Source organism: Mangifera indica, chromosome 6, assembly GCF_011075055.1.
Source record: "Mangifera indica cultivar Alphonso chromosome 6, CATAS_Mindica_2.1, whole genome shotgun sequence".
NCBI classification, from domain to species: domain Eukaryota; kingdom Viridiplantae; phylum Streptophyta; class Magnoliopsida; order Sapindales; family Anacardiaceae; genus Mangifera; species Mangifera indica.
Genome location: NC_058142.1, coordinates 18,232,269 through 18,255,236, shown reverse-complemented (window position 1 = coordinate 18,255,236; position 22,968 = coordinate 18,232,269). Strand labels below are relative to the sequence as shown.

The window sequence follows — 22,968 nt, the reverse complement described above, 5'->3', positions numbered from 1 at the left end:
GTGATACAATGTTATTTAAACCTGATAGGGAAAACAGTTTCAAGCTTGTTAAGTCAACCTATTAATTAAAACAGTCAATAAATTTTAATGAGTAATTTGACAAAAAATAATTATGTATTTGTACCTTCAATCTATCATAAAGTGATATTATATGTATCATTAACAAAGATGTGTCATCACTTGTATGTTCAAGTATGGATAAATGCAATCTCTACTTTGCCTCAAATATATCTTGGTTTCGCTTTGACAAACAAGTAAAATATGTTAGTTAAAACAAACTCAATATAACAAATATTTGATTTTTCACCTGATAAAAGTATATCATTCACTTTAGTGAACAAGGTTTTGACAAACAAAGGTTTAATCAAAGTGTTATGTTGGAAGGCACTGATTATTAATATTCGACTTAATATTAGTTGAGGGATTTTAGTTAAGTGTCACTCAAATTTTAATCCACTTGTGAAATGATATTTTGCCAAAAATTAAAATAAAAATAAAGCTTAAACATGCATTTTATAACGTAAATTAAAATGTGTCAGTATATAGTCTTAACTAATATCAATCCTCTCGAGTCATAAGAGGTTGACTAGTTAACATAGGTTTTGCACTTCAGGTCTTCAAGAATTCTCCTTTATCTTCAATCTTCAAATGTTAATATTGTTTTTCTTCCTAATTAAATTTTATTTTAATAAAAGAAAAATAAAATAATATTCTAATTTTTACTTTTTTAAACCAAATAACTTAAGTTCCATGTAAGGGAAGTCAAATAAAAAAAAATCTAAAATTGATAAAGAAGGCATAATTCGCAGACCCTATTTTAAATTTTTACTAGGATGTGTTCTCAAAAATTAAAATACGAAAACCATTGGTTAATAAGCTATAAGTTGCGCACCATGTATAATATCTATACATGCATCAAACAATTGCAATTCTCACATAATATAGATAATGAATTGCTAAGTGAAAACCATTGTTTAGTTTGACCAAAAGTAGTTTAAATGATAATAAAAAAAGTTACAAATATAAGAGAATAAGAGTTCAAATATTTTATAAAGATTTTTACAAACACTCAAGTAGGGTTCCTTTATTTAAAAAAAATATAATTTTCCAAGTATAAAAAAAAAAATTACCGTTCTTCAGTAAAATCAACTGCAAAGGATGCCATCCATCATAGAGGAATACAAAACTTTAGCCAACACGAAAAATCAATTCATTGATTGGTGACAGAGACAACCACATTATTGAGGCCAAAGGACTATTTTCCACCCAAAGTATTCTCCTACTATAAGTTTTCGCCCTTTAATTTTGAAAATCTCATTTTCTTACCTATGAGCTATTAAAGTTCATGAAACTCTAAGCCCTTAAAATTTTAAAAAATGGTATTTTCTCTTGAGGATTTAGTTTTCAATCTCCAATGTCATCTCCGACACTTCTTTGGTAGTGTCTCCTTTCTCTTCCTCTAGCGATCACTCCCTAAAAATCTCACCCTCTGGCCGATAGTTCTAAGCCCAACAAGAGATGATGTTTCGTTGGGAAAGACTAAACATCATCTCCAAGACGAAGACAAAATCTCTCATCTTTGTCTTTCCCCTTGTCTTCGTCAGAAAAGACAAACAACTTTATCTTCCTGATAAAGCTTCAATCGATGCCATCCAAGCTTCCAAATAAGAGAAACTTGGCCACTGGAGGGAGAGGAGGCATCAAGAGATATTCGTCGCCGGTGATAGTAGTGAATTTGGAGTTGAAAATTTGGAAATTAAACCTTAGGGGGAAATTGTCATTTTTTAAAACTTAGATAAGGGGAAAACCTTTTGTTTTTAAGGTTTATGAGAGAAAAATGAGTTTAAATTTTAGTTTGTTTTAATATTATAGATACAATGATGATTTTATCCTTAAAATCATTAATTTTAGCTACTCATAGGTAGGTATTTAAGATTTTTAAAATTAAATGATGAGAACTTGAAATAAGAGAATACTTTGGGTGGGAACAAGTCCTTTGGCCTATTGTTTAATATGATGAAGACAATTATAGTAGGTCCATCTATATTTTACCAAGTGATTATACTAATAAATTTAGAAATATCTTATCTCAAATATGAAGAAGACAATATGCCAAATAAATTTCTCAATTTGACATATTGTCTCAAATTGACAAGACAATTATATTAATAAATTTAGAAATATCTTATCTCAAATATGAAGAAGACAATATGCCAAATAACTTTCTCAATTTGGCATATTGTCTCAAATTGACAAGACAATTATATTAATAAATTTAGAAATATCTTATCTAGTGTCCAGCTAACAATCAGTCATGGTTGATGGTTGTCTTGGGAAAGAAAAGCCAATAATTAAAAGGCCAAACCACTATTTCTTACCCAAAGTATGCGCCTTTATCAAGTTTCCCCCTATTAACTTTGAAAATACCATTTACCCACTTATGAGCTGTTAAATTTAATGGAACCCTATCACGTGAAAAGTTTATCTCATTTTCCCCCTTAAAATTTAAAAAACTAACAATTTTCCCCAACCTAAGTTTTAAAAAATAGTGTTTTCCCCCCTAGGGTTTTCAATTTTTTAGAGTTAGTTTTCCGACATCGTTTCTTTCTCTCCGGTGATCTCCAGGCGACTCCTCTTCCTCTACAACATGGCCTCCTTCCGATGATTATGCTAGACATGGTCGTCGAGTCGTCTTCATCGAGACGAAGATGAATCATCTTTGTCCAGAGATGAAGACGAGGTCTTCGTTGACGACAAAGACTCCTCGTCGATGAAGAGTCTTCATCATTGACGAAGACCTCTTCTTTGTCTCTGGACGAAGACGACTCGTCTTTGCCTCAACAAAGACAAGTCGTCTTCATCGACGACAGTTTCCAGGACAATCGCTTGAAGGAGGCCGCGCCGAAGAGGAAGAGGAATGGTCTGGAGGTCGCCGGAGAGGAAGAAACGGCGTCGAAAAACTAACTCAAAAAATTGAAAACTCTAGGGGGGAATACAGTTTTTCAAAACTTGGGTTGGGGGAAATTATTATTTTTTAGGGTTTAGAAGGGAAAATAAAATCAAATTTAAGTTTATTTTTAATAATTCAGACAAAATAATGATTTTACCCTTGAAACCGTTAATTTTAACTGCTCACGGATGGGTAAATGATATTTTCAAAGTTAATGGGGGGAAACTTGGCAAAAGCGCATACTTTGGGTGGGAAATAGTCATTTGGCTTAATTAAAATTATCATTAATTATTTTAAATCAATATATTTAGAAATATCTTATCTAGTATGAGTTAGTATGGATAGTAAATAGTATTGTCAAAAAAGACGAGAGAGTGTTGGAAGAGCATCCACAATTTGATTTTTGATGAAGACAACAAGAGGAATAGAAGAAACAAAAGATTATCCTCAAATTTAAACTAAATTATTGAATTGAAATTTTAATTTTAGTTCAATTCATTCAAATTGAACATAACTCAAACTCCAACAAAGGTGATTTTATCTTTATCAAAAGAAATGATCTTTGCCAGAGGGTGGGTTTTAGTCAACAAGGAGAAATAAGATGGGAGGGATAGCTAACACAGTCAAAGACGGCAAACTTAGTCATCTCTGACAATGGTTTCAAAACTCTAGGGGTGAAATTGTTATTTTTAAAATTTTAGATAGGGGAGAATTGTCAGATTTTCAAAATAAAAAGGAAAATTATAATAATTTTTTTTTTTAAATAATGATTTTGCCTTTAACTTTAACTAAGTTTTTAAAAAAAAAATTTGCTCATCGGAGAGACTTTAAATTTTTGAAAATTGAAAAGTGTGAGTTTGGGATTATACCTAAATTTGGGTGGGAACAAGTTTTTTGACCTAATAATTATTTATATATAAGTTCAATCTATCTTAGACCTCACAATACGTGTCATCAGATCGTGTTCGTATTGTAATAATTCGGGCTTTGATCAAAAGTTCTAAACCCTAACCTGACCTAAAATAAAATTGTGTAAAAAATTTTTAATCCTAAATCGAACCGAAATATTTTCGTGTTGGCCCAATTCAACCTCAAATAACCCAAACTATGTAATAGGTAAAGTTATTTCAAAATATATTATGTAACGATATGACTTATTACAAAATAAAACAATTTGTTAAATGTCAAAAAAAAAAATGATTTGTTACAAAATAATACACAAAGAGACATTTTGACATGAATCGATGTTTTGTTTAAAAAAAATTATTCTATTTCCAGTCAATACTAATAATTTGTTTTTTGTCTCTTTATGTGATTAATTGTAGGAATAAAAAAATATAACATTATGATTAAAAATTCAAATAAGTTTACAACTTCAATTTCAAAATGTTAAGTCTATTTATACTCTGTCTGTGTGTCTTACATCGGTTAAAGATGAGATAATTTAACTAGTTAACTGGCCTGTGAACTCTTTCAAACTATAAAGACATGGTTTTGGTTGCAAAACATATCTAAAATTGATAAAGAACGCATAGCTTGTACGCCCTATTTTAAATTTTTACAAAGATGTATTCTTAAAAATTAAAGCACGAAAACCATTGGGTAATAAGTTGTATCTTATGCCCCATGTATAGTATCTAATCATGTATCAAACAATTGCAGGTGTCACATAATATAGATAATGAACTGGTGAGTGAAAGCCATTTTTTAGTTTAACCAAGTAGTTTAAATGATAATTAGTATTTAACAATTTTTATAACACACAATATTAAATTAAGTGACTTCCAACTCTCCAGCTTTCACAACAAAATCAACAACATATATAAATACCATTTATCAAGATCAAAAATTTAAAGGCTATATAATTGGAATACAATGAATTTACATGGTAAGGTTTTGTACTCACTCTTAGATTTGAATAGATCTCAAGCCGCATTGAAATCTCCTATAAGTCTTTCTCCTTCCTTGTCTATTCTAGTTAGAATTTTGAAAATCTCTAATTTAAACAGTAAATTTGAACCTTAAAAGCTAGAAATAAGTGAAAATGGGAATACTCTATCCATATTTTCCCATCAATTCAGTCTTCTCATTCTTCTTTTTTTTTTTTTTTTCTCTCCTCTCTTTGGCTCTTTCTCTCTTCTCTCTTCTGCGTCTCTTTCTCTTATCTCTTTTGCACCTCTTTTCTCCCCCAGATGAGGAAGAAACCTAAATGGCTTTATTTAATTGAATTTATGGCAAATTATTCCTTAGGCCCCATACTTTTGTTGCTTGCCTTTACCCTTAAAGGTTTTCACTACCTCACTACAAAATGATTTTTAACTTTCTATTATTAATCATTCGAACTCATTGAACAAGAATTTGGGTATTCGTTGAACGACTAAATAATACAATGCAATGATGGACAAAAATTTTGCACTTTCCAGAAGATGTGATACAATGTTATTTAAACCTGATAGGGAAAACAGTTTCAAGCTTGTTAAATCAACCTATTAATTAAAACAGTCAATAAATTTTAATGAGTAATTTGACAAAAAATAATTATGTATTTGTACCTTCAATCTATCATAAAGTGATATTATATGTATCGTTAACAAAGATGTGCCATCACTTGTATGTTCAAGTATGGGTAAATGCAATCCCTACTTTGCCTCAAATATATCTTGGTTTCGCTTTGACAAACAAGCAAAGTATGTTAGTTAAATCAAACTCAATATAACAAATATTTGATTTTTTATCTGATAAAAATATATCATTCAATTTAGTGAACAAGGTTTTGACAAACAAAGGTTTAATCAAAGTGTTATGTTGAAAGGCACTGATTATTAATATTCGACTTAATATTAGTTGAGGGATTTTAGTTAAGTGTCACACAAATTTTAATCCACATGTGAAATGATATTTTGCAAAAAATTAAAATAAAAATAAAGCTTAAACATGCATTTTATAACGTAAATTAAAATGTGTCAGTATATAGTCTTAACTAATGTCAATCATCTCGAGTCATAAGAGGTTAACTAGTTAACATAGGTTTTACACTTCAGGTCTTCAAAAATGCTTCTTTATCTTCAATCTTCAAATATTACATATTGTTTTTCTTCCTAATTAAATTTTATTTTAATAAAAGAAAAATAAAATCATATTCTAATTTTTACTTTCTTAAACCAAAAAACTTAAGTTACATGTAAGGGAAGTTAGATAAAAAAAAATCTAAATTTGATAAAGAAGGCATAACTCGCAAGCCCTATTTTAAATTTTTACTAGGATGTGTTCTCACATTATATAGATAATGAATTACTAAGTGAAAACCATTGTTTAGTTTGACCAAAAGTAGTTTAAATGATAATAAAAGAAGTTACAAATACAAGAGAACAAGAGTTCAAATCTTTTATAAAGATTTTTACAAACACTTAAGTAGGGTTTATTTATTTAAAAAAATATATAATTTTCCAAGTAGAAAAAAAAATACTGTTCTTCAATAAAATCAACTGCAAAGGTTGCCATCCATCACAGAGGAATACGAAACTTTAGCCAACACCAAAAATCAATTCACTGATTGGTGACATGGACAACCACATTATTGAGGCCAAAGGACTATTTTCCACCCAAAGTATTCTCTTATTTCAAGTTTCTATCATTTAATTTTGGAAATCTCATTTTCTCATCTATGAGCTATTAAAGTTAACGAAACTCTAACTTTTTAAATTTTTATTTCTTCCCCCAACCCTAAAACTAATAATTTCTCTCATAGGCCACGTTTTAAAAAATGGTATTTCCCTCCTAGAATTTAGTTTTCAATCTCCAATGCTATCTCCGATGCTTCTTTGGTAGCGTCTCCTTTCTCTTCCTCTAGCAATCGCTCTCTCAACATCTCCCCTTCCGGTTGGCAGTTCTAAGATGATGTTTCGTTGGGAAATACTAAACATCATCTCCTCGACGAAGATGAGATCTCTCATCTTCATCAGATCTCATCTTTGTCTTCCCCCTTGTCTTTGTCCGAAAAGACGAACAACTTTATCTTCCTGATGAAGCTTCAATTGATGCCATCTGAGCTTCCAAATGAGAGAAGATTGGCCACCGAAGAGAGAGAAGGCATCAAGAGATATTCGTCGCCGATGATAGCAATGAATTTGGAGTTGAAAATTTGGAAATTAAACCTTAGGGGGAAATTGTCATTTTTTAAAATTTAGATAAGGGGAAAACTTTTTGTTTTTAAGGTTTATGAGAGGAAAATGAGATTAAATTTTAATTTGTTTTAATATTATAGATAAAATGATGCATTTGTCCTTAAAATCATTAATTTTAATTACTTATGGGTAGGTATTTAATATTTTTAAAATTAAAAGATGAAAACTTGAAATAAAAGAATACTTTGGATGGGAATAATTCCTTTGGCAATATGAAGAAGACAATTATAGTAGGTCCATCTAAATTTTACCAAGTGATTATATTAATAAATTTAAAAATATCTTATCTCAAATATGAAGAAGACAATAGGCCAAATAAATTTCTCAATTTGGCATATTGTCTCAAATTGACAAGACAATTATATTAATAAATTTAGAAATATCTTATCTCAAATATGAAGAAGACAATACGCCAAATAACTTTCTCAATTTGGCATATTGTCTCAAATTGACAAGACAATTACATTAATAAATTTAGAAATATCTTATCTAGTGTACAGCTAACAATCAGTCATGGTTGATAGTTGTTTTGAGAGAGAAAAACCAATAATTAAAGTTATCATTAATTATTTTAAATCAATAGATTCAGAAATATCTTGTCTGGTATATAGCAAATAGTCGGTCATGGTTGACAATTGTTTCAGGAGAGAAAAGCCAATTATTAAAGTTAAAACCATCAGTATGAGTTAGTATGGATAGTAAATAGTATTGTTAAAAAAGACAAGAGAGAATGTTGGAAGAGCATCCACAATTTGATTTTTGATGAAGACAACAAAAGGAATAAAAGAAACAAAAGATTATCCTCAAATTTAAACTAAATTATTGAATTAAAATTTTAATTTTATGTCAATTCATTCAAATTAGACATAACTCAAACTTCGACAAAGATGATTTTATCTTTGACAAAAGAAATGGTCTTTGCCAGAGGATGGGTTGTGTAGTCAACAGGGAGAGATAAGGAGGGAGGGATAGCTAACATAGTCAGAGACGGCAAACTTAGTAATATCCGAAGATGGTTTCAAAATCTTAGGGGTGAAATTATCATTTTTCAAATTTTAGATGAGGGAGAATTGTTAAATTTTCAAACTAAGAAGAAACATTATAATAAAATTTTATTTTTTATTAAATAACCGTTTTGTCTTTAATTTTAACTAAGTTTTCAAATAAAATTTTGTTCATAGTTTGGGATTACACTTAACTTTGGATGGGAACAAGATTTTTGACCTAATAATTATTTATATATAAGTTATATTGAATTAATAAATTATATCAAATTTTATAAGAGGTAATTTATCTTAAAGTAATACTATATCCACTATTAATAAATATGTGTCATCATCTTTACGTTGAAATATCATATACAGATCATCATTATCATGCCTTTCAGATGATTCATCAAGGAGATCTCTCGTTCAATTTCATGCGAATTCGATGCAATTTTTTTATAACTTAACATGCTTCTCATATTCAGAATTCATCCTAACATGATTCTAAGTATCAATTCCACAAAATCACAATGAATTCATCAATAATCCAAATACGTTTGTACACATTTATATATAAAAAATACATTGTTCACGCCAATTAATTTCTAAACATGCTTATAAATCATGTTTACACCACCAACATCATAATTACACAGATAAAACATGACTAAGATACCAATGTAAGAGGAAATTAAAAAAGGGTCTAGGATCATAGAAAAGCCTATATGGATAAATTATTTAGAATGCTGATGATGAATGATGATCTAATCCACTCCTACTGGAATCCACAACACACTTTGCTTCTCTGTTTTCTGTAAAGATTTCTTAAAGACGAAAAGAATGATGGTTGAGAGAGCGTTTATGTGAGTTGAGCGTAAGAGAGCACACCCCTTTTCAAATGAAGTTACGCTATTTGTTTTATTAAAAGGGAGAGTAACAATTAACTTTAATAACTATCAAGGGTAAAAAAGTTACTCTCACTTATAAGGGTTAATTTTGTTTTTTTAATCCTAATAGATCGAATTAACCCATCATTGATAAATCAGATCCAATACAAATATAAAAATATAAGAGTTCAAATTCACTATAAAGGTATTTTATGACACTCAAGTTGGGTGTTCTTTATTAAAAGAATACAATTTTCCAAGAAGAAAAAGAAAATTACCGTTCTTCAATAAAATCAACTACAAAGGATATCATCCATCTAAGAGGAATACAAAACTTTAGCCAATACCAAAAATCAATTCATTGATTGGTGACATAGACAACCGTATTATTTAATATGAACAAGATAATTATAATAGCTTCGTCTATATTTTTCCAGGTGATTTGGTACGTTGTTGCAAATTAACAAGACAATTATATTAATTAATTCTTGAATAATTATCGTTAATTATATTTTAATCAATAAATTTAGAAATATCTTATCTAGTACAGTGTTAATTGTCGGTCATGGTTGACAGCTATTTCAGGAGAGAAAAGCCAATAATTAAAGTTAAAACCATAAATGGTATTGTTAAAAAAGACAAGAGAAGAGCATCCACAACACGATTTTTGTTGAAGCCAACAAGAGGAATAGAAAGAAACAAAAGATTTTCCTCAAATTTAAACTAAATTACTGAATTAAAATTTTATTTTTAACGCAATTCATTCAAATTAAACAAAACTCACGAAGAAATTGGTCTTCACTGGAGGGTGGGTTTCAGTCAATAAGGAGAGATAAGATGAGGGGAATAGTCAACACAATTGAAAATCACAAACTTTATCATTTTTTATGAAAGTTTTAAAACTTTATAAATAAAATTATTTTTTAAAATTTTAGATAAAAAATTATTAAATTTTTAATTTAAAGAAGAAAAATATAATAAAACTATAGATTTAAAATTATTTTATTAAATGATGATTTTATTCTTAATTTTAATTAAATTTTTATCAGAATTTATTTATAGGTAAAACTTAAAATTCTGGAAAATTAGGAGATATAAATTTCAGATTGCTTTAACTGTTGGGTGGGAACAATTTTTTTTATTAATAAAGATCTATCACTATTGATGCGTTGAAATATCGTCAACGCATCATCAATACCGTGCCTGCAGACGACAACTTTACCCTCTAATCATGAATATATAGCAGCCTCTCAGATAATTCATCGAGGACCTCTCTTGTCTACACCCTTCTCTTTCCTTTATTGAGTATGGCAGAATCATTTCCATCCAGTATTGCAACTAGCATTTTGACCACTATAGCCATGTTCAACTCCCCGAATACACGCCCTAAAGATATAACGAAGCTCAAAGAAACCTTGTCCAAAATCCAAGACAAACTCTTGATTGCGGAGGAACAGCAGGCACAAGATCAAGAGCTGCAGCGCCAGCTTGCAATGATTTCAGATGTGCTGTATGATGCTGAGGATATGATAGATGAGTTAAGGTGTGGCGCGGTCAAAACATTAGGAGTCAAGGTAAGCAACTTCCTTGCGAGTATATTTCTTTCTCCTAGAAAAATCCAGAAGACTAGGAAAAGAGTAGAAAAAATGGCATCTGGTATTAACAATAGATGTGACCAGAGCACGCGTGTTGATTCAGGGGATACTGTGATTGACCACAACTTTTGGAGTACTTCCCAAGTTTTGGGGAGAGACGATGATAGGAAGGAAATTTTTAACTTTTTAACGAATAATACCGGAAGCGTCTCCGTTCTTTCAATTGTTGGACAGGAGGGCATTGGAAAAACCGCATTAACCAGACTAGTTTATAATGACGAAATGATAGATGACAACTTTGAACTGAAATTGTGGGTACCTGCACCTGCGGACTTAGAGATAACCAGTTTGATGAGGAAAATTTATATTGCTGTAGCAGGCGAAAATGATTATGCTAAATTAGCACCTAAACAGTTATTCGATTTCTGTTCAGAAGCATTGGACCGTAAATTTCTACTTGTCTTGGATAATGTGTTGGATGAAAAAGAAAAAACTGGAAAACTTTTAGCACACTATTCAGCGACAGCGGCAGTGGGAGTAAAATTGTGGTTACCAGGAGTAGTAACCAGGCTGTACAAAGAATAGGCACAGAGGCAAGTGTTGTTTTAAATGTCCTTTGTGCTGAAGATCGTGTGAAGTTGTTCGAGAAATTAGCGTTTAAAGATGGAGCAAACGACAGAGATCCAGACCTCACTGAAATTGGGAGAGGAATTGTGGAAAATTGTGGTGGCTTTCCTTTAGCAGTGCAAACTTTAGGGAGTCTACTTCATCAGAACATAAATCCGCAAGATTGGAAACTCATTAGAGATGATGAAATATGGAGGCAAGATCCAGAGAGAAATAGCGTCATCTCTGCACTGAAATTGAGTTATGGTCATTTACCATCTCATTTACGAAGATGTTTGGCATATTGTTCCTTATTTCCCAAGGGTTACTATTTTAACAGTGAGTATCTCGTCCACAGTTGGATGGCGCAGGGTTTCCTTGCAGCTCATCACGAAAATGAAGAGTGGAAAGATGTTGGGATGCGGTATTTGAAGATATTATTTTCAAGGTGTTTCTTTCAAGATGTTGAAGACAGTGGTTATTATTTTACATTTAAAATGCAGGAACCTATACATGATTTTGTCCAGAAAGCGGCAAAGAAAGAGTGCGAAAGGATTAACCTTGGAGTCTCGTATCCTGACATAAGTGCTCGACATTTGTTATTTACTGGTAGTGCGAGAGATAATCAACAACTTCCGCATATTTCGGCGAACTTGCGGACCATCATCATGCAACTAGATTCTCACAATGTTGGCGAGAGTCTCATAGCTACATTGACAGCCAAACATAAATACCTTAGATTGTTATGCTTGAGAGGTTTAACATTTAAAGTGCTGCCATATTCGATTGGTGAATTGAAGCATTTGAGATTTCTCGACTTATCTTGGAATTCAAATTTACAGGAACTTCCTGAGGCTATCTGTAAACTTCAAATTTTGCAAACCTTAATGCTTCTCGGCTGTTCAAGACTTCGGAATTTGCGTAATAATATGCAAAACATGATCAGCCTTAGATATTTGGAAATAACTCCAACGCCGTACGGTGATCTACCAGTTGAAGGTTTGCATTCTCTCCGATATCTGCATATATGTAACTACTTTCTGGAAGAATTACCTCGAGGGATGCGAAATCTCACAAGCCTCCGAACAATAATTTTGCAAGGTTGTCATATGTTGACCTCGTTGCCACTTTGGATAACAAGTCTAAGTAGATTGGAGAAGCTGGTGATAAAAAATTGTCGACGGCTCAATCTGAGGATGGACTCGCAAGGCCAAGGGGGAAATGTCTGCTTGAACCTTCAAGTATTCATGATTTATGATTTACAAGTTCTAGTGGACTTACCCCAGTTGATTCTTCAAGGGTCAGCTAAAACTTTAAAGTATATGCGGATTGATACATGTCCTAGCCTCCAAAAATTACCAGCATGGCTTACAACACTCACATCACTTGAAAAACTTGAGATTGCAGGCTGCTCAGTGCTAGAATCTTTACCCAACGGGATGGAGAACCTCACTGCACGCACAGAATTGAAGATACAAAAATCTTCGCCCACGTTTGTGCTCAAATCTATCTCTCACCTCCATCATTACTTTTTCGGTCATTCAGCTGTTCCAGGAGGTTTTTCGGACCCAGAGTGAAGACAGGTTTCAACTCATAGTCCTGTTAATTGTGATGCTTCTTTTGATCAATGTGCTCCTGAATAAGTATCTATGGTAGTGTTGGTCACACTTTCGTTAAATCTCTATTTTATGCTTGATTAGTGTTCAATAATGTTTCGTCTGGACAAGCTTTATTTAGAATGTTTTGCCGTCTACCGTTTGTTTGGTTCTCTAGCTATTTCCATGATTCTAGACTTCAGGCCTGTAATTGTTCTCTTTTGGGTCTCACTTGATCTTATATTTTGTTGGCTGAAATTAAGGTCCATAATCTCTTTGTTCTCTTTTGGGTCTCACTTGATCTTATATTTTGTTGGCTAAAATTAAGGTCCATAATCTCTTTTGGATGCAATTTTTCTTCAATGCCTTCTTTGTTTGTTGATGTGCCTCTTCTCATTTCTATCCATCCATTTCGCTTCTTATCGCCAATACATGAGGAAATTATACTTAGACTATGCAAATAATTGATTTGTAATTACAAGTGATTATGATGTCCAAGATCTCAACCTTTTTGCATTTGGTTAGCAAGATACCTAATAGCATCAATTTATGCCACCAAGATCAATTTATTCATGCTAAAATTCCTTTTAATTTTTCTTTTTTCAACTTAAAACCTTTCAAGATCTAATATTCTAAATCCTCTTGACAAATTATAGAGTTCAGTTGATACCATCTCTCTTGAAACCGGAACTTTCAGGTGCAGTGGTGAGTTCCAATTTCTACCTGGAACTGACCTTCCCGGAATAGCTTTCAGTTTCAGAGTAGAACAAGCAATTTCAATTTCAATTCTAACTCCACCCTCTCAAAAACCAAAGCCAACCTGGGAACTAGTTTCGATTCGAACTAAGTATTATGGTTTTGATCGAGCTTGAATTAGCCCTAAGCTCAATTTAACTTGAATCCACCCTAATTACAGTCATTTGTGTGAGCCACAAGTGTTTAATAGCAACCAAGCTAGATTAAATCTCACTGACATAGACAAGCATAATCAAGATTGCTGAGAAAAAAGTGCCGGAATGGGCACCAAGAAAATCAGACTCAGAAATCTTTAAAAGTGAGCTACTGAACACTGCCATTACGAAACCTGGCATTTTCTTCCCCATTGGAGCCCAGCTAAAAAGGTCTCCCAGGGTGTTAAAATAAAGCAACAAAAGCAAGAGGCAGTAATGCAGAAAGAACAGTCACCAATGAGCAATAATATTTCATCAATGGGAAGTAAATAAAGAATTTTACAAATAAATCCTTCTTTGGTGAAAAGTAGGCTTTTTTAACAGTTTAACTTGTCTGAAGTAACTCCAACCTGTACTGCAACTAAATCGGGAAGCACAACTGCACTGGATTTCTTCCATTCCTGAGCATCAGGTGTCTTGAATCTATCTAATAGTATAGCATGCATGCCCACACTCTTTGCAGGGATGTTGTCTTTGCAAAAGCTGTCTCCAATGTACAGAGTTTCCTCAGGTGCTATATTTCCAGCTTTTTCAAGGGCTATCTCATAGATTCTTGGGCTGGGTTTCTCAACGCCTTCAAGACCAGAAAATACACCAAAGTCCCAACTTGGCTCCCTGAATTGTAGATTGCATTACGTTGTTAGGATCTCTAGTACTTAGAAAGCTCATTTATAAAATGAAAAGACAACCAGTGGCATCAAGGGCGGCGTAAATGACAAAAGCCTAGACGTATGTGCAAGCTAAGTAAATTTTGAAAGACAACTTCTTTAGCTGTCTCAAACCCAAGGCCGGAAGGATTACATTCTGATATCGGTATTCTGCATTGCTAATAATCCCAACTTTAAGACCCTTTCCACGTGCCCATCTTAAGAATGGCTGAGTCTTCAAAGACAGTATATGGTGCAGATGAACCAAAGGCTGAATAAATGCATCTAAATATCTTCTCAAATGTCTCCTCATCATAGTCATATCCAGCGTGTTAGTGCAATAAGCCATGTTATATCAAGAAAGTACTATCATAAAACTTATAGCTAAGGATTGCTTTCATGAAAACATCACAATTTAAAGCTTCCACAAAGCATTCAGGATCAGGGTTCAGCCCGATCCAGAACAAATCAAAGGAGAGCCTTCAAACTGTGATTTAATATGCAATAAAAATGATGAAATAATCCAGACATGGCTTAGTCATATATCTTACCCTGATGAAGGAATCTCTGACACAAGTTTTCCACCAAACAATGTTGGGCATTTTTGCTGCATAACCAAAACATGGATACTTTGCTGCCATCTCTTTAGACACCAGTTTAAAGCCCTTGTGAACTTGTTTATTGTCAGGACAAGGGAGTCCTATTCCTTTGGCTGCCATGCAATCGTAGTTACCAAGCTCCCCTTTGTAAGCTATCAATGTACCAGTGACGTCCACAGTGGCACAGCATAATTTTGATAACCTAGACATTGTAACAAAAATTGTGCAGCAGTTTGAACAAACACAAACGAAGCTTATTGAGATAATTATAGTTTTCTACTTATGATAAGTAGGTTTCCTCCAAAATGTGGTTGAACCAGTCCCTTCAGAAAATACAAGAAGTTTACATCTGCATAATTCAACAGGGTTGGTTATTTATAGCCAACAAGAGAGATGACTGTTAAGCAACAAGGTTTACCATATAAAACATGAATTTTAGCTAACTTTTTACTAAAATGGCTAATGCTCTAAGTTGCCAAAAATGTAACCAAGGTCATTGAAAAATCATTCACCTTTTTAACATCTTGATTACCCAAAAGGGGAAAAATAGAAGGTTAAATATAGCAACAAAGTCACAGGTTTTATGATTTCATCTTTAATGACCAGCTAGGCATATATTGCCGAAAAAGTAACATGAACAAGGCCGGGATGCAAAATCCACTGACAGGAAAGATAAATAAAACACTTTCAAACTCAAGTGTTAGTTCACCAAGGACAATAAATTGGTTACTGAAATTCATAAAAAATAATCCATAAATAGGCTTCATTACCAGTCCTGCAGAGCTCTGAACCCTTAAAAGAACACAAAACAACTAAAGGGTTTACCCTTCCTCCATCAAAATGTTAGAGTTAATAGAAGCATTTTTTATTTATCATTAACACTATAATATGAAAGCAGCAATTGAATTTACCTTTCTTTTCCATTATACATGTTGACATCTTAGAAATTAAGACAATCCTAATCATAAGATTTGATCAAACAAACACAGTTCCCCACCAGCCAATAAGATTATTCAGCAAAGTAACCTCCAATAATTTCTTTTGATCTCTTTAATACAAGCCATTTATAATGACAAATTCAATATAATCACCATAACAACACATTACAGAAATCCACAACACATGATATAGCACACCACAGCCAACAATGATCACAGAAACCAAATCAAAATCATATAAACCAATCTACCAAATCAAAATTTTGGACTCCAAAAAACCAAATTGATTTCCTATTGCACAATCTGAACATTGCTCCCCCACCAACCCCGTTCACAAATTTTTCCAGTATCAAAGATGATTAATAGAATCTAATCACCAGATAAATAGCGACAGATATAAAAATATGTTCAAAACCTCAGATCAATATATTACACACCCATAAAATAAGACCAATAAAATTAAAAATAAAAAAACCACAAATAACAGTTCAATAGAACAATAAAAAGGAAAAGATGGCAATACAAACTGAAGATCAAATAAAAACCCTTGAAGAAAAGAGGAAAATAAAACATACCCAGAGGCTGAAATGCAGAAAATCGTTAGTTTAGGGTTGCCTTGTCATTTGGAACGAGTTTACAGAGCTTTAGCTTCAGCTACACTGTGGCAGTTTCATGAGTCAGCAGGTTTGGACCAAAGCCACATGAATCCTAGTACTTATAGACATGACAATTTAGTAACTTGATATGTCAAAAGTCTCCTTTTTTTTTTTTTTCATTTTGTTTGATTGATCCCTCCATTTTTATCTAATTCAGTTTATTCACTTTTTGAAGTTTCAATTTCACCCTCATCCTCAAGTTTCTCATCCTCTTATCCCCCACCCTTAGACCTAGCAAACGGGCAGGCCAGGTCAGGTATGGGCGGGGTTGGATACAGGTAGGGTCGACCACTTAAATAAAATGTCTCCCAGTTCAGTATGTCTTGTACCAAGTCATGCATTCGAACAACCCCGTACTTCAACATCTGCCCATGATTATTTCATGTAAGAGAATACAGGAAAATTTTTATTCATCAAAGAAATAAATGCAAGAATATGATTGGAAGAGCATCTCATGCCCAAATACAATAACTCTTTGTTCGTGGAAGATAAGTTGGACAGTGCCACACGATGCTGCCACACACATAAATTCCATGTATTCAAGTCATTAAATTTAAGTTTTTGAAAAGTCAGTACCCTGTCATTCCAGGTAACAAACGGGTTAAAGTGTACTCCTACACCTATATCATCTGCAACTTGTGTAATCTAAGACAACACAGCCAAGAAAATTTCAGTATCAAGGGTAAGAAAATGAAACTTCAGCATCTGTTAGACACGCCCAAGAGTTAAGAGATAAGCAAAGAAATTGATAGAGAGAGAACACCAGCTTTGCCCCGCCAAGCAACCTCAACCAGGATGCATAATGATCTGCATTCATTTTGAGATTCTTGGTTGTACGACAAATATATTAGATTTATTAGAAAATCAAACAGCACACTTTCCTATTAGGAATCAATTTTAATCAACAAAGAACACTCAGATATCATATATAATCACACCTGAGAATGCCATTGCAGAGGATCGGATACGCCAAGAATATAGTCAACCATGGCTGACTGCATAAACATAAAATCATAGTGTAAAAGATAAAAACACAAACTTTGAAGTAAAATGAATTGCGGCATTAAAAAATTCAACGGAACAAAAAATGTAAAACAAAGTGAAACCTTGTCTTTATTGTTTGGATGCAAAGTGGAGCCATAAACACAACAGAATTCTACAGAGGGAACAGCTTTTAAAAAGCTCACTAACTCGGCCCTCTTCTCATTCTCCAATCTTCAAACTACAATTCAATCACAAATCAAAACAATTGAAACCATCACAAACTTGAAACCAAGCAAAAAGATGATACAAATACAGAGTTATTTACACAACCCCATATGACGAGAACTTTTAATCATCCATAACAAGGCCCATTCTTTGAGCCAGAGCAATAATATTATTGAAAAAAGAAAAGGGCTAGCTTCAGCTCATTTTTCACTCGAAAACGAAAGTTGAAAACAGAACGATCAGTTTCAAAGAGGAATTTTTTCAAACGATGAACGTGCACTGCCAAAATGTGTTGTTGCTTCTTGGCTCGATAAAATTTTAAGCAGAGGAAGCAGATGAAACAAGCGATGCTGCGGATTCTGACTCTTCAGTTTCACCTTCTTAGCATCTGACAAAAGAGAGCCCTTCTCAACTGGCTTATTAAGAGTTTGCCAGCGTACCCATATATACCGAAATTTATAGTCAAATTTATTGCACCAATTTATATTTATTCGTGATAAAATTGATTTGAATTTTTGTTTTTCGAACATAAAGCCATTCAAAATCCAATCATCTATATCCTGTCAATAAATATTAGGGTTCAGTTGATACCAATTCTAAACGAATACTCATCAATTCAAGCATAATGCCATAATGCATTTTGGCCCGAACTTAACTCTGAAATTGATTCGATGTTAAAAGAATTAATTCAATAAAGATAAGTTAATATCATAATTCAACTCAAAAACAATTTAATGCTGGATTTGACTTAAATTGACCCAAATTCAAATGATTATATCAATTGAAATCTTATTTTTTGAAGGCTAAAGGACTATTTCCCACTCAAGATATGTTGTATTCTCAAGTTTTTCTCTTTTAATTTTGAAAATCTCAAATACTTACCTATGAACTGTTAAAATTAATTAAAGAACAATGACAAAGTGAATGAGTCATCAAAAGTGACAAGATCAAAGTTAATTAGAAAGAGTTATAAATGACCATATTATCATTTGGAGAAATTTTTGAAGAGAAGATCAAAGTGGGATGGAAAGTGGAATTGACAAATTAATGTTTGGAGAAATCATAAATGACAAAATCAGTGTAAAAAATAGCTACCCAGGAAGAGATTGATGGTTAGAGTTTGTGTGGTCTATAACTAGAGTTTTTGAGGGCTATAGCTCTCCTTTTTTTTTCCAACCTCGCACCTTATATCTATACTCTCTTTGCAATTTCGCCTTTTAATAAAACAAAAGAGATAAAATCACTTTTAGACAATTCACATATCTAACCACCCATCTAATTGATTAAACTGAGTTAAAGTTTGATCTTATTATTAAAACCATATTACCTAAGTGTTTTTCCAATTATCCAATATTTTTTAAATATCAATGATAAGAAATTTTCATAAATAATCATATATTTAATAGTAGTTTCCTTTAGTTCTAGTTAGAAAACAAGTAGTTTTATTTAAAATTATTGCTTGATTATAACGTCATTTTAAAGGTCCGATAATATTTTAAAAATATGAGGGTTGATGTTGACAATATCTTTAACAATAAAAATATATGCCCCCGATTTTGAGTTATTAATTGAGTACTTTGATAATGTTTTATTATGTGATTAAGAAACTTTGAATTAAGAATTTAGTAATACTCAATCACATAATGATATCATGTCACTCATATGGAGATTGGACTTGATCATGGATACATAGGAAAATAACACAATGATAAATGAGGGATTAAAGTGAGCTAGTGTTATCAAGTAAGTCTGAGGTGTTGCGAGTCTAATGCTTTATTTTTGTTTTATTCGAGTTGAAGTGACTATGCTATTCCTAACAGATCCATAGTATTTAGCTCCTAAGTGCAGGTTGCTTGCGAGGTCGCACGACACATTTGCAAGTATAAAACATACTGTTATATGAGATTTCTGTGGCTAAGCATTTGGTTGTGTGAGTGAGAGATATTGGATTCAGGTCCACCCATGACAGGTCGACTCGATCCGATTTAATATAACTGTCATGGGCAGTTATGAAGGGGAGTTGGAGGGCAGTTGGACATATATAAATTGTCAAATTGTCTCATCATAAAATAGTAATGCCATTTATTTTACAGAGAAGAATTCTCCACCCAACACAAAAAGTACAGATCTTGTCTCCCAATTGGAAAAGCAATATGTAAGCAAACAGTGTTATGGAAATAGACTAACGTCAACACCTCGCATAGAATTTAAAGACGTTTCATCAAAAATTGAAACAAGTATGTAAATTCGTATTTACAGATTTAACAGATTTTGATCCTGACATGTTTAATTATTTCCAACATTGGTACCAAAGCTAAGGATACGTATTTGTTATGTTTTTTTGTGAATCGTATTGCGTATATTGTGCAAATTAAAATCTGCCTGTTGAATTTCGTTTTCAAAATTCGTTTTTAGACACGAATTTAATTCGGCTAAAATTGCATGAAATTGGTGTTGGGAAACATGTTGGATGAATGATTGGAATGGTATTGCATGTTTTGAATTGAAAAACAACTTGAATCAACATTGAAATCGATCGATATAGACGCAAAATCGAGACCATAGGCGTCTTTTGCATTGTCATCATTTCGATGGATTTCGGTGCCTTCAATGTTAAAAATTGGAACGATCAGACTCATCGAAAATTGGGCTACAAAAGCCCTATAGTATCTTCGCCATAAAGTTGTCGAAAAGCAATCAATTAGATGGACAAGAAAACTAGGGTTTATGCACAATTTCGAATCGAAATCAGGTTGGAAAACCCGATTACCCAACCCAATGGTCAACGGGTTAGTCAAGACTCGTCGGTCAATAAGTCAACCTATTAAGTCAACTCGATCACTTGAACTGGTCAACGATCCATCGGGTCAGTTAATCGATCAACAATTAAAAGGTTGACCAAACCGTTGACTGGCACTTGTAAGCACTTGACAACATAGTCTGGCACGTGGAGGGGCGTGATTGAATTGTTCAGTGTATAAAGGCACGTGAATTGAGTTATCTGACACGGGTACGAGTGTGATAGCCTTATTTAAGTGCGTGACGACGCGTTTGACTCATTCCTAACGCGTTGAAGCTTGTTACAGACCCTTTACGGCGTGTAGAGGTGTGTACGGTGTCGACTCGATGCGTGAAGGGGAGTAGAAACTTATTATGGCGCGTGATAGCATGTGAACATCCATTTCCAAGGCGTTTTGGCACGTGAAACCTGTTTTCTGATCCTTGGATGTTGTGTAATACTCGGATCTAAATATGAGATGTGTTCCATGAGTCTTACGACGTATAATGACATGTAATATTTTATTCTGACTCTCGAAAACACATATTGGTGTTTTAAAATACATGTTTATACTTTATGTAAGTTTGTTGACTAGGGACCATCGCATTGTATGTCGAAACTATTAATACTCTATTGAATTCTCTGAATTGAAAAAAAGATAATATCCATGCATGAATATGAGCCCCGTAATCAATGATCTTATTCAGGACGTAATTTGAAACTTTTTGAGACTGAGTAGATTCATTACAGCTTGCTATAGTGCGACCCTTAGTAATGTACAATAGAATACCCATTATTTTATCATTATTCCCAAAACTAATGTAATGCAAGGCATTTGACCTAACACAAATGTAATAGAGATTTTATCATGGATAAAGTGACTCAAAGATCAATACGGGTTGATGAAATGATCCTAGTCAAAATAGATGATGCATTCGTTGTATTATATATATTAGTTAATTGTGGGAATTTTGATATTGGTAGAATTTAATGAAATTCTTATCTAGAATTAATATTAGCGCAATTAGATTAAAGTTTAAAATGTTAAGCATTTGTGTCATGGAAGATGATTGGGAACATAGTGAACTTTCGATTTTGTGTCTTATGTAAGATATTTTAAAATTTTAATATGTAATTACACAATTGATATGTATTTGATTGCATTAATAGCATTGTGTCTGATAGATATGTCTCTGTAATCTAGTTAACTATAACATCTTAGAAAATGATGGCTGATTTGAATGAGAATGATACTGAATAGAGAGAATTAAACCATGTGGCATTTGAAATGCACAATATCCTAAATGAACAAAAGGCTTTGGAGGTCGTAGATCAGGTTAAGAAAAAGTTGTGGCTGACTAAGAGATAAAAACACAAATGAATGTCTTACACAAACGTGATGTGGACGCACATCACACAAGTAAGAAGCAAGATCCACTTCTTATGGTATCTTAATCAGTTTTATGAATAACGATCTGGTATACGAGTATTAGTAATGTTCAACTACATATGTCATAAGTATGGTTTTAGTTAAAAAGTTTGGAGGAACTATAGTCTCCAAATAAAGACAGTTGATTATTGAATTTGATTGAATGTCAAATTTAATTATGAAACTAAAGTCAGCTACACGTAACCTGATACATGAACAGTGGGTTTATTTAGAAAAACAATCTCTTCTCGAAAGTAGGAGCATATAAAGGTACATATGACCCACAGTGAGGAAAGAAGTACTTTTGTTAATTATTCTAGGGCCAAACGACTATTTCCCACCCAAGGTATGTTGCAATCTCAAGTTTCCAACTTTTATCTTTGATAATACCAAACACCCACCCATGAATAGTTAAAATTAATGGTGGTAAGGAATAAATCATCATTTTCTCTATAATATTAAAAATAAACTAAAATAGAATCTATTTTTGCCCTCTTAAACTTTAAAAACTAAAATTTTCCCATAGCCTAAGTTTTAAAAAATGGCAATTTCACCATAGGGCTTCTTTTTGAAATCTTCGGTGACATCTCCGGCTCTATTGTCTTTAGTCTCTCCCTCCCGAAGCATCTTTTCCTTCCAACGATCTCTTTTCTCCTATTTAGATACCCAATTGACGTCAAAGAAGCCATAGAAGGCGAAGAGCTTCGTCGGGAAATCCAATATGCTCCAAATATTCAACAAATCTTGGTTAAAGTACTTATTCTTCTTAAACTATGATATAATTTGAATTTCTCTAAGTGTTTTATTAAAATGTGATAGAATTGATTTTTACAGATTTGGTTTGTTGGTTGAATGGTTATATAGTGTTTGTCACCTTAAATTTTTGATAATGTTAAATTTTTCATTATTTACTTCTCCTATGTATATGGAAATGAATGCAAAAATATGAGATGTTATA

At 32.7% G+C, this 22,968-nt stretch overlaps 4 protein-coding genes across 9 annotated transcripts in view; 1 reads left to right on the top strand and 3 right to left on the bottom strand.

Moving 5' to 3' along the window:
• LOC123218354 (phosphatidate cytidylyltransferase, mitochondrial-like) overlaps nucleotides 1–18,397 on the bottom strand; it is a 42,370-nt gene extending 23,973 nt beyond the window's left edge. The window contains exons 1-2 of one of the 4 annotated variants that reach the window (XM_044639786.1): nucleotides 17,908–18,396; nucleotides 17,700–17,815 (exon numbers count right to left, since the gene is read on the bottom strand). The gene's annotated coding sequence lies outside the window, so the exon portion shown is untranslated. Of the gene's footprint in view, nucleotides 1–17,699 lie in introns of all 4 variants that reach the window. The other 3 variants (XM_044639787.1, XM_044639791.1, XM_044639781.1) reach the window with 3 other exon arrangements.
• LOC123219751 (putative disease resistance protein RGA3) lies at nucleotides 10,315–12,785 on the top strand. Its single transcript, XM_044641732.1, has 2 exons — nucleotides 10,315–11,015; nucleotides 11,111–12,785. The coding sequence occupies exons 1-2, from the start codon at nucleotides 10,315–10,317 to the stop codon at nucleotides 12,783–12,785; spliced, it is 2,376 nt and encodes a 791-aa protein (XP_044497667.1).
• LOC123218357 (rhythmically expressed gene 2 protein-like) lies at nucleotides 13,971–16,596 on the bottom strand. Of its 3 annotated transcripts, none has more exons than XM_044639796.1 (3): nucleotides 16,513–16,596; nucleotides 14,952–15,201; nucleotides 13,971–14,368 (listed from the first exon to the last, which is right to left on the bottom strand). In XM_044639796.1, the coding sequence occupies exons 2-3, from the start codon at nucleotides 15,011–15,013 to the stop codon at nucleotides 14,071–14,073; spliced, it is 360 nt and encodes a 119-aa protein (XP_044495731.1). In that variant the 5' UTR covers nucleotides 15,014–15,201; nucleotides 16,513–16,596; the 3' UTR covers nucleotides 13,971–14,070. The 3 variants fall into 3 exon arrangements, with proteins under 3 accessions (XP_044495731.1, XP_044495732.1, XP_044495734.1); XM_044639797.1 differs by lacking the exon at nucleotides 16,513–16,596 and adding an exon at nucleotides 15,280–16,505; XM_044639799.1 differs by lacking the exons at nucleotides 14,952–15,201; nucleotides 16,513–16,596 and adding an exon at nucleotides 14,555–14,729.
• LOC123219750 (phosphatidate cytidylyltransferase, mitochondrial-like) lies at nucleotides 16,806–17,912 on the bottom strand. The gene is made up of 5 exons (XM_044641731.1): nucleotides 17,908–17,912; nucleotides 17,700–17,808; nucleotides 17,532–17,588; nucleotides 17,170–17,238; nucleotides 16,806–16,958 (listed from the first exon to the last, which is right to left on the bottom strand). The coding sequence occupies exons 1-5, from the start codon at nucleotides 17,910–17,912 to the stop codon at nucleotides 16,806–16,808; spliced, it is 393 nt and encodes a 130-aa protein (XP_044497666.1).
• Nucleotides 18,398–22,968: the final 4,571 nt, after the last annotated feature.